At 46.4% G+C, this 24,334-nt stretch overlaps 1 protein-coding gene across 1 annotated transcript in view; it reads right to left on the bottom strand.

Moving 5' to 3' along the window:
• eea1 (early endosome antigen 1) overlaps window positions 1-24,334 on the bottom strand; it is a 98,201-nt gene that overhangs the window by 48,796 nt on the left and 25,071 nt on the right. Inside the window, exons 4-10 of the mRNA XM_055652804.1 lie at window positions 22,253-22,377; window positions 15,912-15,963; window positions 14,553-14,618; window positions 9,278-9,317; window positions 9,045-9,158; window positions 8,083-8,204; window positions 4,520-4,675 (exon numbers count right to left, since the gene is read on the bottom strand). Coding sequence (XP_055508779.1) covers window positions 4,520-4,675; window positions 8,083-8,204; window positions 9,045-9,158; window positions 9,278-9,317; window positions 14,553-14,618; window positions 15,912-15,963; window positions 22,253-22,377 — 675 coding nt within the window. The remainder of the gene's footprint in view (window positions 1-4,519; window positions 4,676-8,082; window positions 8,205-9,044; window positions 9,159-9,277; window positions 9,318-14,552; window positions 14,619-15,911; window positions 15,964-22,252; window positions 22,378-24,334) is intronic.

The raw sequence follows: 24,334 nt of genomic DNA, 5'->3' as shown, positions 1-24,334 counted from the left end.
AATATCCCCAGAGTGTAAGGGGTGAATGAGAAAATGGGATAACACAGAAACAGTGTGAGTGGGTGATCAATGGTCGACTCCAGTGGGCCAAAGGGCCTGTTTCCACGCTGTACATCAAGATTTGACACTCTTTTGACAACATTTGAAGGGTTTCGGTCCGAAACGTTGCTTATTTCCTTCGCTCCATAGATGCTGCCGCACCCGTTGTGTTTCTCCAGCACTTTTGTCTACCTAAGATTTGACACTCGGCAGCTCAGTGCTTTGAAAATGTAAATGAAAAATAATTAATTAACTTTATGTTTATGGAGCCCAGGCTTTAGACCAGGGCATCTTACCAGGCACCAGTTCACCAGAGCACTGAGAAATGTCCCAGTCACAATATATCCATGACTGATCACTTCACTGGGCATCAAGCTAACTGGCGTCAGGTGACAGAACATCACAGACTCTTAAAAACAGAAACTCGGAGGAACTGGCATCTCACAACAGCATTACCACTAGCCTCATGCTGATATTAAATAATCTGTGGCCTCAACGGCAATGATTGTTACCAGGGAATGATAGAATACCCCATTGCTTTTATGAAGTGATGGAAACTGTAAACAGATTAACTGTGAAGAAGCAACAACCCTCTGGAAACTAGTGAACTTTACACAAATATGCAGCAGTGGTTTTGAATATCACAGAAGGCTTTGATCAAGAAGAGTAGCGTGAAGATTTACCTCAAATGCAAGATTCTCCAGATGGGAAGCAACGGGAAAAACAAAGTGAAAGATGGCAGCATGGAAGATGGAAAGAAATTAAGCATCACTTTACAAACACAAAATTACTTGGATGAAGCTTCAATAATTAAGCCCATAGTCTACTCATATTTATGTGAATAATAGAAACTGGAAAGAAGGAAACGTGTCAGGCAGGAGTCGGGACAGCAACACCAGGGCACCGACTGCCAGGTAACAAACACACTGCGGGGGCAATGGCAATTGTAGCTAACGCTGCTAATGCACAGTTCCAGCAATATAGGTTCAATTGGGGGTACACAAAAATGCTGGAGAAACTCAGCGGGTGCAGCAGCATCTACGGAGCGAAGGAAATAGGCGACGTTTCAGGCCGAAACCCTTCTTCAGACCCTTCTTCAGCTCCATAGATGCTGCTGCACCCGCTGAGTTTCTCCAGCATTTTTGTGTACCTTCGATTCTCCAGCATCTGCAGTTCCTTCTTAAACACTAGGTTCAATTGGGTGCTGCCTGTATAGTTTGCATGTTCTTCCTGTGACTAGAGGGGCTGCCCCCAATTCCATCTTGTGTTCCCAAAGAGTTATCTATTGGTACAATGACTAATGGAAATGTCCCCTTAGGGCACACAGAGAGACAGTAGAATCAGGGGGAGCAAATGGACAATATGATTGTGCGCAGTTTTGGCTGCCCCCATTACAGGAAGTATGTGGAGGCTTTGGAGAGGGTGAAGAAAGGGTTTAGCAGAATGTTGTCCGGATTGTAGGGTATTAGCTACAAATAGAGACGAGGTAAACTTGGGTTGTTTCCTCCGGAAGCTTTGATCGGATAGAGAGTCAGAGACTTTATCCCCCAGGGTCAAAATGTCCAGGATTTACGGTCAGAGGGGCAAAGTTGAAAGGAGATGTGCGGGGTGAGTTTTTATTTTGACACAAAGATTGGTGGGAGCCTGGGACGCACTGCCAGGAGTGGGGGAGGTGGCTTCTACGATAGTAGCTTATAAATTGGTTTGAAATAGACACATGGATATGCAGGGAATACAGGGAGATGGATCAATGTAATGGGTGATCTTATAGAGGTGTATTAAATCATGAGAGGAATAGACCAGGTACACACACACAGTGTCCCTTCCCAGCGTAGGGGAATTGAGAACCAGATGACATGGGTTTAAAGTAAAGGGAAAAAGACAATAGAAATCCGAGGGTTAACTTTTTCACACAAAGGGTGGTGGGTGTACGGAACGAGCTGCCAGAGGAGGTCGTTAAGGCATGGACTATTGCAACATTTAAGAAACAATGAGACGGGTAGATGGATAGGACAGGTTTAGAGGGATATGGGCCAAACGCAGCAGGTGGGATTAGTGTAGATGGGACATGTTGGTCGGTGTGGGCAAGTTGACACGAAGGGCCTGTTTCCACACTGTACAGCTCAAGTAGAGGAGATTAGTTTTTGACATCACGTTCAGCATGGACTCTGTGGACCGAAGGGCCTGTTCCTGTGCTCTGCTGTTCTATGATCTATGAGAGAGAAGAGAGGTCAAACCAACAACTTGGTATGGAGAGAAGGCAGGTACAGGATACCGAGTTGAATGATCAGCCATGATCATATTGAATGACGGTGCAGGCTCGAAGGGCCGAATGGCCTACTCCTGCACCTATTTTCTATGTTTCTAATGTGAGGAAATGATGGGAATGTTCTGAGCTAGCACCGATCGTTTTTGAGCCATATGGTCTCCTTCTGTGTCATAACAGCGTATGAGAAATCTTTAAATCAGTAGCTGGTAATATTGGCTAAGGTGCCCAGTTACAAAGGATTCTTGCCTGACACGTTGAATTAAAGTGCCCAGCCACAATGAAAACGCAGACAGACAGAGACAGACACGTGCCACTCATTACACCTGATGGACGAGCAAAATAAATAAAGGGCCTGTCCCACTCGGGCGTCATTTACGCGTCATCGTTTACGAGTCACGACACAATCGTCGTGCCGTGTGCATGTTGCGCATGGCGTGTAGTGAGGCGTGGTGGCGTAGGCAGCGAAGCACGGATTTTGGGATTCTCAAAATCCTCGCGCGCCACCTGCGTGACTGGGAAACAATGCCCAAGTGGGACAGGCCCTTTATGCTTCTCTACGAGACTCACAGCTTACGTGCTTGTACTACTAAGGTTGCACAACACACTCGAATGGTCTGGTTACCTAGTGTAACTGACAATTCATTGTATATTTAATTAATTCAATTATACTTTATTGTCACATGTACCTAGATATAGTGAAATTATTTGATTCTGCATATAATCCGGTAAAATCATACAGGAGACCTCACTGGGCAGTACACAAAGACAACACGTTTCTGGTGCTTAAAACAGTCATCTTCTTGGAGCAGTGAACTAGGCCTGCCGCCACATGTGACTGCAAGCGGCCCCACACCGGGACTCCCTTAGTTCTAGCCGGCCCCCCGCCAGATCCCCCCTTTGTTCTCCACGGCACACTACCATATCCTCCCCATGTTCTCGACACCACCCACCAAATATCCCCCTTTTCCTCCATGCCTCCCACCCCCCCCCCCCCCCCACCAGACCCTCCCCCCCTTTGTTTTTTGACTCCCCCCTGGCGGGTCCCCCCTTACTCTCTCAACGCCCCCCCCCCCCCCCCCCCCCCGTCGGATCTCAAATTATTTGTTATGCAATCCCCCTTAACGTGCCTGTAAAGGTACAGCAAGTAATATTTTCATCGTTCTAGTCCCGGCGCACATGACAATTAGCCATCTATGTCTCGAGGTAACCCATTTCATTACATTGCGAGCTGTAATGATGTGTTGTGCACTCACTGAAGTGTTGCTCTAATGAAATTGCTGATCCACAGGGAGAGAGCAAGGTAGTAGGCTGAATTGATCGGGAACCAGAGAACCTTTGGAAATTGACTAGACAGGGGAAAAACAGTTGCCTTGGGGGGAAAAAAAATCTACGCAAAAAATTAGTTTCCACAGACTGCACCGCATCCAAGGAACACAGATGTTAGTTTCACCGCGGGTTGCCAATGAAATTGACCAGCAAATGTTTCTACTGACACCTCTGCATTGATGCTCTATTAACAATGTTCCATGCAGCGCAGCCTTTAGAATTCTTAGGTAATAGTAACAAAGGTAACACACCTTTATGTTTGGAAATCTTGAGAAAAGTAAGTTTGTTATTGCAAGTCTGAATTTCTCCAGATAACTCCTTTTCCCCTCTAACTCCTTTCCCCCCCCAGAACACAATTGATTTTGTAATCCAGTTTGTCAGGAATACAACTATTGTATTGTAGTATTATTGCCTGTGCGGTGGGTCAGCCAACAAAGGCTTATCAGACTGCGGGACCCACACAAAGGCTCGGCGCTCCGCGGGACCAGGACGGGGATGCTGGAGACGTCAGATGCGAGGAGCAAGAGCTGGTAGGAGGGTGAACCAGGGTAACGCCTCCAGCGCCTTGGATGTCAACTGCTGGAGGCGCCCCCGAGACACAAAAATGGCCGGGCGAGAAGAGGAGAGGGAAGTCGGTTCGCGGGAACTGCACCAGTACATCGAGCGTGCGGCAGACCGGACTCTGGAAATGGCACTAACAAATGGCGGCGCCTGCATGTGTAATATATGCAAAAAATATTTCACTGTGCTGTTGCATGTGTGGCATTTAAAGCACCATTGAACCATCTGTATTTCCAACAGCTTCCTTGCACTGGTGATTATTCGCCATTGGACTGCACCAAATCAGGAGACGTGGCTATGTTAGGGGAATGCCCGTGATCTTACCTCTGCTGCCCCAAACTCCACCTTCAGTCGCTCATTTTCATCCTTCAGGTTATCCGATCGTTTCTCTTTTTCCAGGCTCATCTTATCCATCAGGGTCTGGACTTGCACCAGTTCCTTCTTCAGAACCGTCACATCCTCAATTCCAGGCCGCTGCAGCTGTGATCCAATACAGCCACAATTAGGCTTCCAATGGGAGCCACAATCAGATTCAGATTCAGATTCAATTCAATTTTAATTGTCATTGACAGTTTACAGTACAGAGCCACAATGTGATCTCCTGGAGTAACTCAGTAAGGCAGGCAGAATCTCTCGATAGAAGGAATGGGTGATGGTTCAGGTCTCCGGAGATGCTGCCTGTCCCACTGAGTAACTCCAGCATTTTGTGTCTATCTTCGGTGTTAACCAGCACCTGCAGTTCCTTCCTACACAATATGATTTCCTACTTCAATAGTACAAAAAGTACTCTAGGATTCACAACTACCAGGCCAAAGAATGGATTTTGTGGGTCATAAAGCCTATGTTTTGTAGCAGACGTTCTTGGGATGTCCAATTTACTTCTGATAATGTCACTGTAGCTAAACTACCAACCACTAATTTAAATGTATTAAGTATATTAAATATTTTAAAATAAAATAGTACACATCCATCAGCTATTTAATCCGAACAAACACACGAGAACGCACTTGAAATCCCCCCCATGGGAGTCCCCCCGAACATGTGGCGCCTCGGCCTAGTGAGGCGGCCGATCTGGACCTCATGGGGACATCCGTGGCCCCTGCGGCTGGGACTCGGGAACTCTGGCCTGGCCAGTGCCGGCAGATCCGTTCCCATCGCCCACTTCCACGGGCGACTCTGTGGGTCAGTATTCCACCACCCTCTGTTGGTTCTGCAAAACAGATTATCCCGAAGGGCTCTGAAAGGAAGGGTGCCAGAACATGGGTGGTGGACCTGTAGCGCCAAACCAACCAAATTATAATTACAAATCAGTGGGTGGGAATCAGTCTCCCTCACCCAGTCTGGCTGCACAATCCCAGACCCACGTTCACTCTTAACTGCCTCTAAAATGTCAAGTAAGCCACTCATCATGCATCATGAAAACAAGCTGCTTGGGAACCACCCGGAGTGGGCAAAGTGGACCCAAAGTTGTCTCGGTGGCCAGAATCAGAGGGCAATGGATGACCACAGTTATTGTAACCAGAAGAGTATTGATCACGGTGCCCCACGATGTTTGGCACTCAGCTGTTGTTTCTTAGTTACATACAGTAACGATTTAGACATTAATGCAGGAGTCATGGTGAAGTTTGCAGCTGACACAAAATTTGGTGGCGTAGTGGGAACTCTGGAACGCGGGAAGATATCTTTACTTTGGAGATATATGGCGCGGAAACAGGCCCTTCAGCCCACCAGCAAACCACACATACTAACCTACACACACTGGGGACAATTTTTACAACTTTCCAAAGCCAATTAACCTATAAATCTGTACATCTTTGAAGTGTGGAAGAAAATCGGAGCACACGAGAAAAACAACTCGCTCACAGGGAGAGCATACAAACCCCGTACAGACAGCACCCGGAGTCAGGATCGAACCCGGGTCTCTGGCGCGGTAAGCAGCAACTGTACCGTGCCACAATGGTGGTCCAGTACGTTGGGAAGAAAAATGGTCATTCAGTTTAACTCCTGGAGGCAAGGTTGTGTAGTGGGGAGATGCAACACGATGAGGGGAAACACAGTAATGGGAGGGGGATGCTGAGATTAAAGAACCGTGCTGCCTACATACACTCTAGAAGGGAACAGGATAGATTGCCAAAGTGATTACAAGTCATCTGGAATAGTTTCCTTTATTGGCAAAAGCACAGACGATGAGCAGCCAGGTTATGCTAAAACTCTACACTGCAATCATCAGGCTACCAGTCCGTTTTACGATATTACTGGAGTTTCTGATTGCACTGGTGAGGGTGGAGAGATTTACACAGAGGTGGCTTAGATTGGAAAAACATAACAATGGGGGAAAGATGGGATAAGTTAGTCTTTTCTTTGAACCAGTTTAGGAACAATTGAGGTCAACAACATGTAAGCACAAGCAACTGCAGATGCTGGTTTACTAAAAACAGACAAAGTGCTGGAGTAATTCAGCTGGTCAGGCAACATCTCAGGAGACTAAGTGCTGGAGAAACCAAAGATTCACAGTATTTTGTGCCAATCTTCGGTATAAACCAGCATTTGCAGTTCCTTATGCATTATGAACCGACATTGGACAAAAAGGACCCAATTTCACTTTGCTGAGGTGGTCAAAAAGCAGGGGCCACAGACACAAAATAATGAGTCCAATGATTAACAGGGAGTCAAGGGAAGATTTGTACTCAGAGGGCGTTACGAGTTTGGAAATCCCTGGCTGAGATACTTGTAGAAACAGAAACCCTTGCCACATTAAAAACAGTACCTGAATCTGTAGTTGAGAGGCTGTGGCTACTGAGCTTCAGAACTGGCGGTGGAAGGTGGAATTAGAGTAAGTAGCTCTTTTTGAATCAGTAAAAACACAACGGGCTGAATGACCCCAAGTGTCATTCATTTCTTCAAGACTGCGTAATGATACAAAATTAGGGACAATGCTGGAGAAACTCAGCGGGTCAGGCAGCGTCTGCGGGGAATATGGATAGGCAACATTTCGGGCCAAGACCCTTCTTCAACAGATGTTATCCCAGACTTAAAATCACCTACTAAAGATCTTTAGATGGGCTCAAAATGCTGGGGTAACTCAGCGGGTCAGGCAGCATCTCTGGACAAAAGGAATAGGAGTCATTTCTGGTGAAAACCCTTTTTTCAAATTTCCTTTGGTGCTCTCCTTTACCAATTCCAGATCTTTGTTGCTGTCCACTTCCCACAATCATTTGGGGTTCATTTGCTTTGACCCGGATATATCTTTCCCCGTGAAAGACAGTCATGCTGGGCACATGGAGGTGACATGCAGGAGATAGAAGAAGGTGGCAACAAGGAGGTCGAGCATGGAAGTCAAGTACTAGGCTAATCCTGAATGCTCTCAGAAAAGGTCAATCACACTGGGAGAGGATCAAACCACAAGGGTTATTTCATTGTTGGGACTGACATATAATGAAAGAATGTATCGACTGGACTTATATTCACTGGAATTTAGAAGGATTAGAGGGAATCTTAAAGAAGCATTAAAAATTCTTAAGGGATTGGACAGGTTAGATGCAGGAACATTTTTCCCCAATGTTGGGGAAGTCCAGAACCAGGGGGTCACAGATTAAAAATAAGGGGTAGGCCCTTTTGGACTGAGATAAGGAAAAGCTTTTTCAGCCCGATAGTTGTGAATCTATGGAATTCTCGCAGAAGGCAGTGGAGGCCAATTCACTGGATGTTTTCAAAAGAGATATAACTCTTAGTGCTAATGGAATCAAGGGAGACGGGGAGAAAGCCGGAACAGGGTACTGATTCTGGATGATCAGCCATGATCATATTGAATGGCTCGAAGGGCCGAATGGCCTACTCCTGCACCTATTTTCTATGGAACATCATTTGTTGAGAGAAACCTTGCATACCAGTTCACTTTGGAGTTCTTCAGCCATGCCCTTCTCCTTTTCCAGCTCCTCCTTTAAAGATTTCAGAGTCATCTCTGCATGGTCCCGGTGGGTTTTCTCGTCATCAAATTTTGCTTTCATATCTGTTGGAAAAATATGAATATTGTGAATAAAAATGCCACTAATATTATGAATTTTGAATGAGCTCATATAGAATGTCTGTTTGTTGCCAAAAGGGAAGATTTTTTAAAATATCAGTGCTGCCCTTCAGAAGTCAACGGTGACTCAATGAGAAGCATTGTTCTCACCTTTGAGTCAGGGACTGTGGATTCAAGTTTATTTGAGTTTAGTTTATTGTCACATGTATTGAGGTACAGTGAAAAGCTTTTGCTGCGTGCTAACCAGTCAGCAGATTACAACCCAGTCATCCACAGTGTACCGATACATGATAAGGGGAATAATGTGAATAACGCTTAGTGCAAGATAAAGTCCAATCAAAGATAGTCCGAGGGTCTCCAATAAGGTAGATAGTAGCCCAGGACTGCTCTCTAGTTGTTGGTAGGATGTAGACAAAAGTGCTGGAGAAACCCAGCGGGTGCAGCAGCATCTATGGAGCGAAGGGAATAGGCAACCCTTCTTCAGATGGGTTTTGTTGGTAGGATGGTTCAGTTGCCTGATAACAGGCCCAACCCAAAACCTCAAACCAGCACCAAGAAGGTACTGCATTCACAAAGGCAAAGTCTCTCAGGCGAAAGAAAGTTTAAACCGTGCTTCCTGGGTGGATGCAAGAGATGTAATGTTGAGAAAAAGCACCGTGGGTCACAAGGAGGCTTTTGTATCTTCATCAAAAGCAAATTAGCTGCGGCTTAGCTACCGACACCACAGAAAATGAACTTCACAGGGACGTCATTAACTAAAGCACCGAGAGGTCTCAACTTGTCTAATCTGTAATTTATTTCCAGAGGAAGAGAGCTCACACTCACCGACTAATTCCGCTGCAAACGTGGCAGCTTTCTGCTCGAGCAAGTCTTTCATCTGTGTGATTTTCATGTTCTCTGCCTGTGAGTCTTCCAATCGGCTCTGCAGGTGTGAAATCTCTAAAGGAGCAGGAAGAAAATACCACCATTTCAACGGTTAATTCTGTTTCAGGCCTCCTGCTCTGGATGTTCATCTCTTTCTATTAGAGAACGGCCGGCATGTTTTAAATAGACGTTACCTGGGGGAATCGGAGACGTTGCTCCAGCCGACTGGGATGCCTAAAAAGAAATGAAAATGAGTTTAACTATATTAAATATTTAATGACATGAATACTCTGAAGAGTGAGGCTGGTTGTGGCTTTGGACAAATGTTCTCTGGAAGAAGCCACTAATTAGCCATGGGTGACATTTTACCCACACACTAACTTTAGTAGAAAACACACACCCAGTTACACAATCATTTCTCGTGAATTTTTACTGAGTAAACATCTACTATCGTTCGACCAAGCGGCAGTTCTAGTGATTAAAAGAAAACGCCCACACGCTGCAATTACCTTAACAAACAAATGGATAGGTGGCTAAACGTTGATGTGCGTGCATTGTGTAAAAGGAAATATTGAGATGGTGAAATTATATGGTCAAAAGTCACATCCATTACTCAATTTTAGTCAATAATCAGAAATGCAATAGGTATAACTGGATTCATACATGGGTAGTACTTGCTATCTCGATTGGTGCTTTAAATTAGTAATATTAAATACTAACAACTGAAATTTATTTCACATCAAAATGCCGATCAGAGTTAAAGTATGAAAGTAGGGCAGCACAGTGACACAGCGGTAGAGTTGCTGCCTTACAGCGCCAGACTCCTGGGTTCGATCCCGACTGTGGGTGCTGGCTGTACAGAGTTTGTACGTTCTCCCTGTGACTGCGTGGATTTCCTCCGGGTGCTCCGAATCCCTCCCACTCTTTAAAGACGTACAGGTTATTAGATTAATTAGCGTCTGTAAATTGGCCCTAGTGTGTAGGGTATTGCTAGTGTATGGAGGTCGCTGGTCAGCGCGGACTCAGTGGGCCAAAGGGCCTGTTTCCGTGCTGTATCTCCAAAGTTTAAAGTAAAATGTGTGAAAAATGCTGAAGCTTCTACTGTATAAGAGTTAGTTCCAGTTTAGAGGTACAGCGCGGATACAGGCCCTTCGGCCCACCGAGTCCGCGCCAACCAGCAATCCCCGCACACTAACACTACAACTAATCTCCTCTGCCTGCATGTGATCTATATTCCATAAGCATTGTAATTATTTTAAATTATTTTACTTCTAGATGCACAGTGCATTCAGAAAGTATTCAGACCCCTTCACTTTTTCCACATTTTGTTATGCTACAGCCTTATCCTACAATGGATTCAATTCTTTTTTTTTAATCATCAATCTACACACAATACCCCATAATAAAAAAGTGAAAACAGGTGTTTAGAAATGTTTGCAAAGTAATTAAAATAAAATAACTGAACTATCACATTTATGAAGTGTGCAAAATATACATCTTCTAGATGCGCTGGGACGCATCCTCAGTGATGTGGCCTGGGGTCATCGGGTGTTTCGGGTCCCACAACATCAGACACCCTCTCCCAGGCGACCCAGCCCGGGGTTGATCAGGCCCCGACTTGCTTCCCAGGAGCAACCGCCCACGGATCAGCCATCTTAATAACTACTCTGCAGGGGTTGTCCAATCAATTTAATTTACCACCGGTGGACTCCAATCAAGTTGTAGAAACATCTCAAGAATAATCAATGGAAACAGGATGAACCTAAGCTCAATTTTGAGTGTCATAGCAAAGGGTCTGAATACTTATGTAAATGTGGTATTTCAGTTATTTCTTTTTAATTACTTTGCAAAAAATTCTAAACACCTGTTTTCCCTTCTTCATCCTGGGGTATTGTGTGTAGATTGATTATTTAAAAAAAAAAAAAGAATTTAATCCATTTTAAAACTAGAAAAATGTGGAAAAAGTGAAGGGGGCTGAATACTTTCTGAATGCACTGTATCGCTGCTCTTTAAATACCATCCCAGCAGAACAAGGAACTTGCTTTAGTTTAGTTTCCAGATTCAGTGTGGAAACAGCCCTTTGACCAAGCAAGTCCACGCCAACCAGCGATCCCCGTACACGAGCACTATCCTACACACCTGGGACAATTTACTATTTTTACTGAAGCCAATTAACCTACAGAGTCGCTGCCTCAAAAAGGCTGGCAGTATCATCAAGGACCCACACCATCCTGGCCACACACTCATCTTCAGATAGAAGGTACAGGAGCCTGAAGACTGCAACGACCAGGTTCAGGAATAGCTACTTCCCCACAGCCATTAGACTATTAAACTTGGCTCGGACAAAACTCTGAACATTAATGCCTACTATGTTCTGTTGTGCTGAAGCAAAGCAAGAATGTCATTGTCCTATCAGGGACACATGACAATAAACTCTCTTGAATCTTGCCCTGTACCTCTTTGGAGTGTGGGAGGAAACCAGAGCATCTGGGGAAATCCCATGCTGTCACAGGGAGAGCATTCAAACTGCGTACAGACAGCACCAGTAGTCAGGATCGATCCTGGGTCTCTGGCGCTGTAAGGCAGCCACTCTACTGCTGCGCCAGCGTGCCACCCTAACTTTCTTTATTTAACCTCATCACCAAAACTCAAGATGCTATAGATTGATACATTTTCTGTTTGGTGTCAATGCATCATGTTTTTATTCATGGCAAGATTCAGAGCATCAAAGCACAGTGGAAGGGCATTCAGCCAATGATGCCTGCGTCAGCTCTTTGATTAGATTGTCCGATCACTTCTCCTCCCCTGCTGCTGTACACAAGACCTGCAAATGTTTCCACTTCAACTATTTATACATTTCTATTTTGGAAGTTATTTACACTACCCTTTTTAGGCAGTATATTTTGGATCATTTCAACTTAATACCCAAAGACAATTCTCCCACTTTTGTCAATTATTTTAAAATCAACAGTTGCCCTGTTGCTTATAAGTCTGTTGCAGGAAACTCTCCCTCACTGCTCACGTTATAATGGCGGCACGGTTATTAACAGCCTCATCAAATCTTCTCCACTTCGAGAAAATTATCAGCTTCTTCAGACGCGACACAAGATAAAAATACACAGGTTTCATCTCTGCAAATCTCCTCTATTCTCTGCAAGAGCTAAGAACTACATTGCAACGCTGAGAACTATACTCCGCACTCTGTATCTTCCCCTTTGTTCCACCTACTGTACTTGAGTTTGAACATTGTCTCAAGATCCACCAGGGCAGGGAAAAGTGCCTGGGAGAGCTTGGTGTGGGGCCTCGCATTGACCATTACCTTCTAACAGGTCGGCCAAATCAGCCGAGTGAAGCCCAGTGGCAGGTTAACCACCACAGTCCACAGGGTATCAGCACCCCGGGCGAAGCTCAACCAAGTACTGTCCCACCAACGGACACGAGTCCAGAGCCCAACCAGCCACAGCCAGCGGTGGAGAGGAAGATGGAAGGAAAAAATCACAATGGAGCAGTCACTGGCTGTGGCTGAAGAGAAACAATGCTGTCTGGGCTGCCACGTGACCATCTAGAGGCTAACCAAAAGACACATACCCAGGGCTGATCACCCTGTGGTGGGCCTGCCTCGACTGAGGGCGTCTTGTGATAAAAGGCCAAAACACCCAGTGATGTTGAGGTACACAACTGAAGACGTGTCTGATTGGTAGCAAAATCACCTAGTGGTCACCCCCAAGAATACCGGGTGTCAGTTGTGGTGAAGAACCTTAGGGATTGTGACATCCAGTCCTACTAATCAATATGAGTTTGAACTGATTGTATCTATGTGTGGTGCATCTGATCTGTTTGGATAGCAGGCAAAACAAAGCGTTTCACTCAACCTCAACACACGTGACTATTATAAACCTAAACCCAAATGTTTAGATCGTTCCCAAAGTGAGGTGACCTGATTGGATGTAATAGTCCAACCAAAGCCTAAACAGTGACTTATAAAATATTACCACATTGTTCATGCTTATATGCTCTGTGCCTGTTCGATAAAATAAGAATTAAATGAAATGAAAACAGAATTTACATCTCTGGATCTCCCAGTTCCTTAGTTTAGTTTAGTTTTAAAGATACAGTGCGAAAACAGGACCATGGGCCCACTGAGTCCGTGCCGATCAGTGATCCCCACACACTAACACTATTCTACACACACTAGGGACAATTAACCTATTTGTTCTATATCTCTCTACATCAGCGTCGGGTGGAGCCATCGTAGTGGCAGCCTCGCCAGCAGCTGTTAGTCCTTTCACCCATTTTGTTAATTTTAGTGTGTCTAAAAGTATGTTCTAAAGGTTTCTTAGTCTTTTTTATGTGGGGGTGGGGGGGAAATAGGGGGAAACCGTTTCCCAGTCACTTACCTGGACGGAAATGCGTCTTTTCTCTGTGTTGCATCTCTCGTGTCCCCCCCCCCCCCCCCTCACTTCGTGGAGCTGTGGTTTCCGGAGCTTCTAACCCGCGGGTGGCGCTGACTTTAACATCGCGGAGGCCTAGGATCCCTCGCCAGGAGTCACCAGTGTAGGAGCTCTGTCCAGCTCGGCCTGTGGACTCAGAAGCCGCCGTCTCCGGTAGGAAGTGGCCGATTTGGAAACTCCAAGCCACGAGTGTTTTCCGATACGATCCAACTTCGGAGTACCGATCATCCCGGCGAGAGGGCCAGGACATCGGGCCGTCCATAGCAGCTACTGCGGAGGGCTCAAAGGCCCCGACCACAGGCGAACAAAGAGTTAGATGACTGAACTTTATTGCCTTCCCTCACAGTGGGAAACATTGATTCTGCTGTGGAGGACGTTCATGTTAAATTCTATCGTGTGTTGTGTTCATTTTTATTCGTATGGCTGTATGGTAACTCAAATCTCACTGTACCAGTTGGTGCATGTGACAATAAAAGTAACTTGAACTTATCTCTCGTTTCCCTTTCCCCTGACTCTCAATCTGAAGAAGGGTTGCGACCCGAAACGTCACCACCTATTCCTTTTCTTCAGAGATGCTGCCTGACACACTGAGTCACTTAAGCTTTTTGTGTCTAACCTACCAACCTGTGCGCCTATGGAGTGCGGGTGGAAACCAGAGAGCGTTGAGAAAACATACACGGTCACAGGGAGAATGTAAAAACTCCACGTTGATAGCACCCATAGTCAGGATCTAACCCGGGACTCTGGCACTGTCAGGCAACAACTCTACCGCTGCACCATCATGCCGCCTCAACCATTCTGTTCCTCAATATGAACCAATATGGAGATACAATCTGTCTGAAGAAGGGTCCTGATCCGAAACATGACCTATCCATGTCATCCAGAGATTCTGCCCGATCTGCTGAGTGACTAATATAGATGTTGGTGCTGCTGCCACGTGGCTAAATATGAGAAACGTTACACCAATTGAATCCAGGCACTTGTGCTCCAACCCAGCTAAGTATTTGAAATGAATTACTTGCTTCAGCTGTCCTTGCACTTTGTCCAGTTCTTTCTTCAGCTCCTCTGAGAACCAGCGTTCTTCCTGCAGAGACAAGACACCAATGATTTACTTAGCATTTATTTTGAGAGGGCTAGAATACAACAACAGGGATGTTAAGCTGAGGCTTTATAACTCCATAGTCAGACTGCATTTGGGTTATTGTGAGCAGTTGTCAGCCCCATATCTGAGGAAGGATGGTACACAAAAATGCTGGAGAAACTCAGCGGGTGCAGCAGCATCTATGGAGCGAAGGAAATAGCTTCAGACTGATGGGGGGTGGGTGGGGAGAAGAAAGGAAAAAAAGAGGAGGAGGAGCCCGAGGGCTGCGGGAGAGCTGAGAAGGGGAGGAGACAGCAAGGGCTGACAGAATTGTGAGAATTCAATGTTCATGCCACCAGGATGCAGACTCCCCAAGCAGAATATGAGGTGCTGCTCCTCCAATTTCCAGTGGTGCTCACTGTTCTGGTGCCATGGAGGAGGCCCAGAACAGAGAGGTCGGATACGGAATGGGAGGGGGAGTTGAAGTGCTGAGCCACCGGGAGGTCAGGTTGGTTAATGCGGACCGAGCGGAGGTGTTTGGTGAAACGATCGCCAAGCCTACGCTTGGTCTCACCGATGTAGATCAGCTGATATCTAGAGCACTGGATGCAATAGATGAGGTTGGAGGAGGTGCAGGTGAACCTCTGTCGTACCTGGAACAACTGCTTGGGTGGAGTGGAGGGGGGAGGTAAAGCTACAAGTGTAGCATCTCTTGCGGTTGCAAGGGAAAGTGCCCGGGGAGGATGTGCTGGCGTTGCAGAGGATCGAGAGGAGGTTTACACGAATGATCCCAGGAATGAGTGGGTTAACTTATGATGAGTGTTGGGCACTGGGCCTGTACTTGCTGGAGTTTAGATGGATGAGGGGGGGGGAACCTCACTGAAACTTACCAAATAGTGAAAGGCCTGATTAGAGTGAATGTGGACAGGACGTTTCCACTGGTGGGAGAGTCTAGGACCAGAGCACAGCCTCAGAATTAAAGAAGGTGCTTTTAGAAAGGAAACAAGGAGGAATTTCTTTAGTCAGGGTGGTGAATGCATGGAATTCATTGCCACAGAAGAATGTGGAGGCTGTCAATGGATATTTTTAAGGCTGAGATTGACAGATTCTTGATTAGTACGGGTGTCAGCGGTTATGGGGAGGGAAAGATAGATCAGCCTTGATTGAATGGCAGACTAGACTTGATGGGCTGAATGGCCTAATTCTGCTCCAATGAATTATGAACACCAATCTTTTGAGCAGGGCAACAATGATGTGCAACAGAAGGTGGACATGGAAAGTGTTGAATATTCTCACCTTTAAGGAGGCCTTAAGGTCTTGTAGCTCTTGCTGATGGAACGCATCATCCCTGCACGGAGAAAGAATGTAACTGTCAGAGATCAGCTCGCTCGCAGCATCATAGACAATAGGGGCAGGAGTAGGCCATTCGGCCTTTCGAGCCAGCACCGCCATTCAACGCGATCATGGCTGATCGTACAGCGCGGAAACACTCTGTTTGGTCCACCATTCCCAAGTCAACAAGTGGACTGCTGTCCACGACCCATCACCTAGCACTTGGCCTTCTATGCTCATCTAAACACCAGCCACGGTGGCGCAGCGGTAAAGTTGGTGCCTTACAGCAAAATGCAGCACCGGAGACCCGGGTTCGATCCCGACTATGGGCACTGTCCGTACGGAGTTTGTACTTTCTCCCCGTGAACTGCGTGGGCTTTCTCAGGGGTCTTCGGTTTCCTCCCACATTCCAAAGACGTACAGGTTTGTAGGTTAATTGGTTTGATAATTTTTTTTTTTTTTTAATTTCAAAAAAATTGTCCAGTATAAAATTGTCCAACTTCCAGTATAGTCCCTGATGGACTCTTCGCAAGGTACAAGGTAACTCTTGCCAGAAACTCTCACAAGCAATGTATTCCAGGTACCCACCACTCTGTGTGTGAGAAAGGTCCCCACAGATCCCCTGTCAAACTTCCCGCTCACCATAAATCAATGTCCTTTAGTTTTATCTACCTCTAATATAGGAATATGTTTCTTGCAGTCTATGCTATCCATGCCCCTCATAATCTTAAATACAGCAATCATGTTCGCTCTAAGCCTCCCGCATTCCAGAGAGTATAGGTTTACGAGACGTTTTACTCGAGAAGGTTTACGAGAATGGCCCCAGGAATGATTGGGTTAAGCTATGATGAGCGTTTGACGGCACTGGGCCTGCACTCGCTGGAGTTTAGAAGGATGGGGGAGGGGGGCTTCACAGATAGTGAAAGAGGGATAGAGGGATGTGGAGAGGATGTTTCCACAAGTGGGAGAGTCGAGGACCAGAGGCCAGAGCCTCAGAAAAAAAGGATGTACCTTTAGAAAGGAGATGAGGAGGAATTTATTTAGTCGGAGGGTGGTGAATCTGTGGAACGCATTGCGACAGACGGCTGTGGAGGCCAAGTCAATGGGTATTGACAGATTCTTGATTAGTACGGGTGTCGGGAGTTAAGGGGAGAAGGCAGGAAAATGGGGTTGAAAGGGAAAGATAGATCAGCCATAGTCTCAGAAATAAAGGATGTATCTCTAGAAAGGAGATGAAGAAGAATTTACTTAGTCAGAGGGTGGTAAATCTGTGGAATTCATTGCCACAGAAGGCTGTGGAGGCCAAGTCAATAGATATTTAGGTGGAGATTGATAGGTTCTTGATACGGGTGTCAAGGGTCATGGGGAGAAGGGAGGAGAATGGGGTTGTGAGGGAAAGATAGAACAGTCATGATTAAATGGCGGAGTTGCCTAATGGGTCGAATGGCCTAATTCAGCTCCTACAATCTATGAATTTATGAGCCCGGGTTGTAAGATGGCGCCTGCCTGTGGCGACATTTTGCCAGCAGCCCAAGAGAAGAGGATTATTTACAGCTACAATCAACTTAGCAGGATCAGAAAAACGGCAGAAATCGGCGCCGTAACGGACAAGCTGCTAGTGCATCTGTAGGCACTAGCGATTTCGCTATCTCCTGCAGCTGCGGGAGCCCCCGATTGCAAGCGTTCCCTGGATCGCTGGAGAGAACCCGACCCGGAATCACAGGTACTGTAACTGGAAACACCGGGAAGACCTCCAGAGCCGACGGGCAGGATTTCCCAGGAGCAAAGGAGCTGGAGCTGCCGTCTGCGAGGGAATCCCCAATCAAAACAGAGCAGGAGCTACCGACTGTGAGGGAATCCCCGTTCCAGCGCAGGTTCGCAGAAACAGCTGGTTCAGTAAGTACAGTACCTGGATACAACGGAGAGGCTCCCCATTGTGTCTGGAAACGTGGCCGACGGGCAGGACTTTAGGTCAGACTGAAGCGCAGAGGACTTCGACCCCCTCTCCCTACCATCCGACTGGCCAATCTATAGTCCCTTGAAAATAAAGTGGAGGACTTAAGGGCAAGGCTGCTTTACCAAAGGAAGCCGAGGGAATGCTCTGTTTCATCAAAAAGGCCAAAAGGGACTTCTGCTCCAAGCTGGAGGATGAGACAGATGTTCAGCAACTGTGGCGGGGCCTGAATGTCATCACCTCCTACAAGGCGAAATCAGGAGGCAGCTCAAATGTCAGCGAAGCATCACTCCCCGATGAGCTCAATGTGTCTTACGCAAGCTTTGATAGGGAGAACACTGATGTGCCTTCCAGAGCCCCCATTCGCCGTGACGGTATTTCCCGTTTACATCAACGGGACTATAGTGGAAAGGGTCAGGAACTTCACATTCCTGGGCGTGCACATTTCCAGAAGATCTTTCCTGGTCCCAGCACACTGATGCAATTATAAAGAAAGCACATCAGCGCCTCTACTTCCTGAGAAGATTACGGAGAGTCGGTATGTCAAAGAGGACTCACTCGAACTTCTACAGGTGCACAGTAGAGAGCATGCTGACTTGTTGCATCGTGGCTTGGTTCGGCAACTTGAGCATCCAGGAGCGGAAAATAATTCAGAAAGTTGTAACCACTGCCCACTCCATCATCGGCTCTGACCTCCCCATCATCGAAGGGATCTATCGCAGTCGCTGAGAAAATCATCAAGGACCCACACCATCCTGGCCACACACTCATCTCTCCACTACCATCGGGCAGAAGGTACAGGAGCCTGAAATCTGGTACATCCAGGTTCAGGAACAGCTGCTTCCCCACAGCCATCAGGCTATTAAACTCGCCAACGAACAGACTCTGAACTGTGACAGCCTATTGCATTTTATCTGCTTATTTATGTGTATATTGAACTGAACTGTTCTGTATTTTTGCTTACAATACTCTGTTGTGCTGCAGCAAGCAAGAATTTCATTGTCCTATCTGGGACACGTGACAATAAACTCTCTTGACTTGAATGTACAAGACTCGGAACCAAGAGCTGCAAAGCGGGATTAATTTAATCAGTTTAATGTTTAAGAAGAAACAGCAGATGCTGGAAAATTGAAGGTAGACAAAAATGCTGGAGAAACTCATCGGGTGAGGCAGCATCTATAGAGCGAAGGAAATAGGCTATGTTTCGGGCCAAAACCCTTCTGTCCTCTTTAGGCTAGCATAAACAAAATGCGCCAACTAGCCTCCTTCTAGACCACAAACTTCAATGATTCTATTAGTTCTTCAAGTTCCATTTCCTCTCCACCAGTTTCTTCCCCACCCATTAGCCCCCCTCCTCACTGATTGCAAACGTCATTATTTATTGGATTTCGTGGAGATGCTTGTATCTAAACATTGTACTCGCAGGCAATTGAAAGTCTTTGGGTACGGCCTGACAAGTGCATGTCCAAGCATTGCCTCGTGCCACCGATCAACATGAAAGATAAATCTCCAAGCACAATATTTATTCTCGACATGAACAGCTTTTGACTTCACTGAGCTCTGCATTGCTGAAGGCAGATAACGCAGCTTTCAAAAGTCCCCTTTTATTGTGGGATGACAACATATCTCGGCAGAACTCATGTGCAGCCCGTTTGAAAAATGAAGCCATTATGTGCAGAGATTGGCAGGGAAGAACTTTCGAGCGTGATCGAGTTTAAGAATGAAGCCATTCTTTCCAACAGCCCTTGGAGCACTGCGGGCTGCCGTCTGGTATAACAAGAAAGGACTGCGTGCCAAGGCTGATTAATAGATCACACATCTTGGTAAAGGCCTGCTTAGATTTCTTCAGTTCAGGCAATTATCTGTACAAAGCTAAGATAGGAAACAATGGACCTACTAACATTTCAAAATCGCAGGCCATCGAGTTTTTGCAAACCAGCAACATTTTTGTACAGACACAAAAAGCGGGATGGTGGTGCAGCAGTAGAGTTGCTGCCTTACAGCCAGTGTAGCGCCGGGGACTCGGGTTCGATCCCGACTACGGGTGCTGTCTGTACGGAGTTTGTACGTTCTCCCCGTGACATTCGTGGGTTTTCTTCGAGATCTTCAGTTTCCTCCCACACTCCAAAGACTTTTTGTAGGTTTTGTAGGTTTGTAGGTTAATTGGTTTGGTAAACGTAAAAATTGTCCCTAGTTGGTATAGGATAGTGTTAATGTGTGGGGATCGCTGATCGGCATGGACCCGGTGGGCCAAAGGGCCTGTTTCCGTGCTCTAAACTAAGCTATACAAAGCAGTATTCCACAAATGGCAATGAGATTTTCTGCAGATGCTAGTTTAAAACAAAGACAGACACAAAAAGCTGGATTAACCCAAGCAGTATCTGTGGAGAAAAGGAATAGGAGACCGTTTCGGGTCGGAAGCAGGGTCTCAACCAGAAACATCACCTATTTCTTTTCTCCAGAGATGCTGCCTGACCCGCTGAGTTAGTTTAGCTTTTTGTGTCTGTCTAAGATTATCTGATTCCTGTGACTTCATGAAGAAACTTGCTCACCACTGATTTTTCGGCAACTGAAATCCCCCCCGGAGATGCACTGCCCAGGCTGGGCGAGGCGGCCGATATGGACCTCATCGGAACTTTCACAGGTCGAATTTGCCCCCTGCAGCCGGGGCTCTGGAACTCCGTCCCGGGCGAAGCCGGCAGATCTGTTCCCATAGCCGACTTCCACGTCTGACTTTGCAGAGTCGGTATCTCGACTCCCCCAAGGCCGTGACCTCTGTTGGTCCAGCACAAAACGGACAATACGGTAAGGCTCTGGAACCAAGGATGCCAGAAAATCGGTGGTGGACCTGTACATATTGATTGTGACTCTATGGAGAAGCTCCCTGCCGTGCTTGGCAACAGTGCCAAAAGATCTTGTACATTCACCCAAGGGAATACACACCATGCCTCCAAGTCACTCTAGATTCAACACTCAAGCCTCGGAACACAAAAATAAAACACCCCTGAGGCAGGAGCGTAATAATCAGGGACTAAAAAGCCCAAGAAAAAAATCATCGTCTCACACCATGGTAGTGATGCATCCTAAAACAGATACACACCTTCCTGGATCCATACAATCACCTTCTGTGAAAAAAACACCAAATATAAACACAGATTAATTAAGAGCATAGACTTTGGAAAAAGTTTTCCCTGGATTTAACAAACGCGAACAACTCAAATTTACCAAACTCATGTACAAGGTCTCGACAGCCCAGACGCAATAAACAAAATCAACTGCAAAGAATCTTGCAAACATCTTTATGTTAATGGGCGTCACAATGGCACAGCGGTAGAGTGCTGTCTTACAGCACCAGAGACCCGGGTGCCTGGGTGGTGGATAGTGTTTGTGTGAGGGGATCGCTGGGCCGAAGGGCCTGTTTCCGTGTTATACCTTTAAACTAAACAAATGTACATGTTCTCTAATCCTAAGGAAACTGGCATAAATCATATTTGTAGTTCTGCTATTAAATGATAATTGCATCACTAAGAAATCATGTGTGATGGGATATTGGGTAGTAAAATCAATTATGTCAATGGGGGAAAAGCCTATCGTACTCGCTACCTCCACCCCTCCGCCCCCCTCCCCCCCCCCCCCCCCAGGATTTCAGTAGCCACTTGCTAAAAGACAATGGTGTGCAATTCCTGCGGGGAGGATACATAGAAACTATTTTATTTTCCCTGGACTGTTTTTGTTTTGTAAGATAGCTTTTTTTCTGCTTGTCAACTTCCAATGTAACTTTAAATGTTTCTCTGGTTCCCAATAATACTGTTATAACCAATTCAGCCCACGTTATACAAATAGCGTTCCCAGTGGGGCAGCGGTACAGTTGCTGTCTCATAGCGCCAGAGACCCGGGTTCAATCCTGACTACGGTGCTGCCTGTACGGAGCTTGTACTTTCTCCCTGTGACCTGCGTGGGGTTTCTCCGGGAGCTCCGGTTTCTTCTCACACTCTAAAGACATATAGGTTTGTAGGTTAATTGGCTCAGTAAAAAAAAATCTAAATTGCTCCTTTAGGATTGTGCTTGTGTACGGGGATCGCTGGTTGGTGCGGACTCGGTGAGTCGAAGTTTCCGCACCGTATCTCTACACTAAATTAAACAATTGCATTAATCGTGTTATATTCAATTTGTGGAACAAAACTATGTTATAGGAGAATTAACTGTATGCCTAAATTTCACATAGTATTTTGAACCCCATGACGCTATGACTGAAGAATTAACCCAACATGCCTCGCATCAGCTGAAGCCCTGAAAATGACAACAACAAAAAACAATTTATTGAGACAACCCGTACAGTAAATAAACCAACCTTCTCAAACTTGTTTGTTCCTCCCTGGGACCAGAATCATTGCCTGGGTCATGAAACACCTCGTAGTGTTTGAAGAGCTCCTCTGCTGAAGCATGGGACTTCATACACAGCGGGCAAATAAAACCCTGTGAAGTCAAAGGGGGGTATAGGATACATTAGGTGTTTCGCACACACTCCTGTGTGTCGTGACTGGGGATAGGAAGCAAATAAACATACCTCGCAGCACAAGAATGCACAGGCAAACAGATCAAGCCAAACTGATGGAGTCACCAGGCAGACAGGAGAATGATTACACATTAACGGCAGCTTCAAAGCATTGAGTGTTACAGAAGCAGATGAATAGTGCATGCTGTGTGTGCACAACGGTTCATCTCAGGTGGTTATTGTACTCCAGCCAACGTGAACCATCAGCTCCCTCTACATTTACCCCTCTCCTGTCCTTTCATTTCCTGGCCAATGGTCTTCTTGGGGAAAAAAGCCCAGGCATCCTCAAATCCCCCCACTGCCTCTCCAAGTCTGGCTGTTTTTCTACTGCTGTGTATCTCTCACTAATAAGGACAAAACTGATCAATTTCAGGCAATTGCCCTGCTCTTTTGAACTGACCATTACTAAATGGTAATGGGAGGCAGAGTGGCGTAAGGCAAGGGGTTGGGGAGACAGGCTGCTATCTCAAGAGAGGGAAGGACACAGCAGTGTCCCAGAGGATTCATTGGCGGTCACTCAAAAGTAGTATGACTGTCCTCTCCTTAGGGTGGTCTAGTTGTGGGTCTGTAGATGTCTGTAGAGGCCGATCCACGATCCACACACCTTGGTGCAACGTGGGCAGTGGAGACTGGCGGTGGTTGGTAGTCGTCGAGCCCCCTTCTCTCTCTCCTTACGATGCTGTCACTTTGTCTCTGCGACACGGCGTAGCTCCGTTTCATGATGAGCAGCTCCTCCCTGCATGGGTTTCCTCCAGTAGCACCTGTCCAGTGCGGGAAGAATGCTTGATGTGATGTGGAATTTCTTCAGACCGTTCTTGATGTTGTCCTTGAAGCGTTTCTTTGGCCTGCCGAGGGCTTACCAACTTCCCTTCAATTGAGAGTACAGGATTTGTTTCGGGAGATGTGTGTTGGACATGCGGACGACATGGCCAGTCCATTGAGGTTGGTGCTGTATTATTGTGGTGGTGATGCTGGTCATGTTGGCTTCCTCCAAAATACTGATGTTGGTGCGTTTGTCCTCCCAGCTGATCCTTAGAATCTTTCGTAAGGATCTTTGATGGTATTGTTCCAGGGCTCTCAGGTGCCTGCTGTAGGTGGTCCATAACTCGGCTCCATACAACAGGGTGGAGAGGACAACGGCTCTGTAGACCAGCAGTTTTGTTTGGGCCTTTAGGTCTCGGTCTTCAAAGACTCTTTTCCCGAGTCTGGCGTAGGCTCCGCTGGCACAACTCAGGCGATGTTTGAACTCAGGGTCAATGTCAGCTTTTGAGGAGAGAATGCTGCCAAGGTAGGGGAAATGTTCAACGTTTTCAAGAGTGGTGTCGTCCACTTTTAGAGTGGGCTGGGTAGACAGCTGGTTGGGTGGAGGTTGATGTAGGACCTGGGTCTTCTTGATATTTAAGGTTAGGCCCATGGCTCTGTATGCCTTAGGAAAGACATTCAGGATGCACTGGAGGTCTTCTGCAGAGTGTGCTGCAATGGCGCAGTCATCCGTGTACTGAAGCTCCATGATGGCGGTGTTACTGACTTTGCTCTTGGCCTTCAACCTATTAAGGTTGAAGAGCCCACCGTCAGTTCTGTAGAGGATTGGGATCCCCTGTGGCAGCTCTTCGCCAATGAGGTGAAGTATGGCAGCAATGAAGATGACAAACAGGGTGGGTGCGATGATGCATCCCTGTTTAACCCCCATTTCCACAATAAAGGGCTCAGACTCAGAGCCGCAGTTACTGAGCACTGTGACCGACATGATTAGGATGAAGATCACAGTGATTTTGGCCACACAGTGGCACAGCGGTAGAGTTGCTGCTTTACAGCGCCAGACCGGATAGGAAATCTACACATCGTTCTGTCCTTTCTCACAAACATTAATCTCATCTT

The sequence above is a fragment of the Leucoraja erinacea genome, chromosome 22, assembly GCF_028641065.1.
Source record: "Leucoraja erinacea ecotype New England chromosome 22, Leri_hhj_1, whole genome shotgun sequence".
Classification (NCBI taxonomy): Eukaryota; Metazoa; Chordata; class Chondrichthyes; order Rajiformes; family Rajidae; genus Leucoraja; species Leucoraja erinaceus.
Note: the sequence above shows the minus strand (reverse complement) of the source record. Positions and strands in the feature narration are given on the sequence as shown.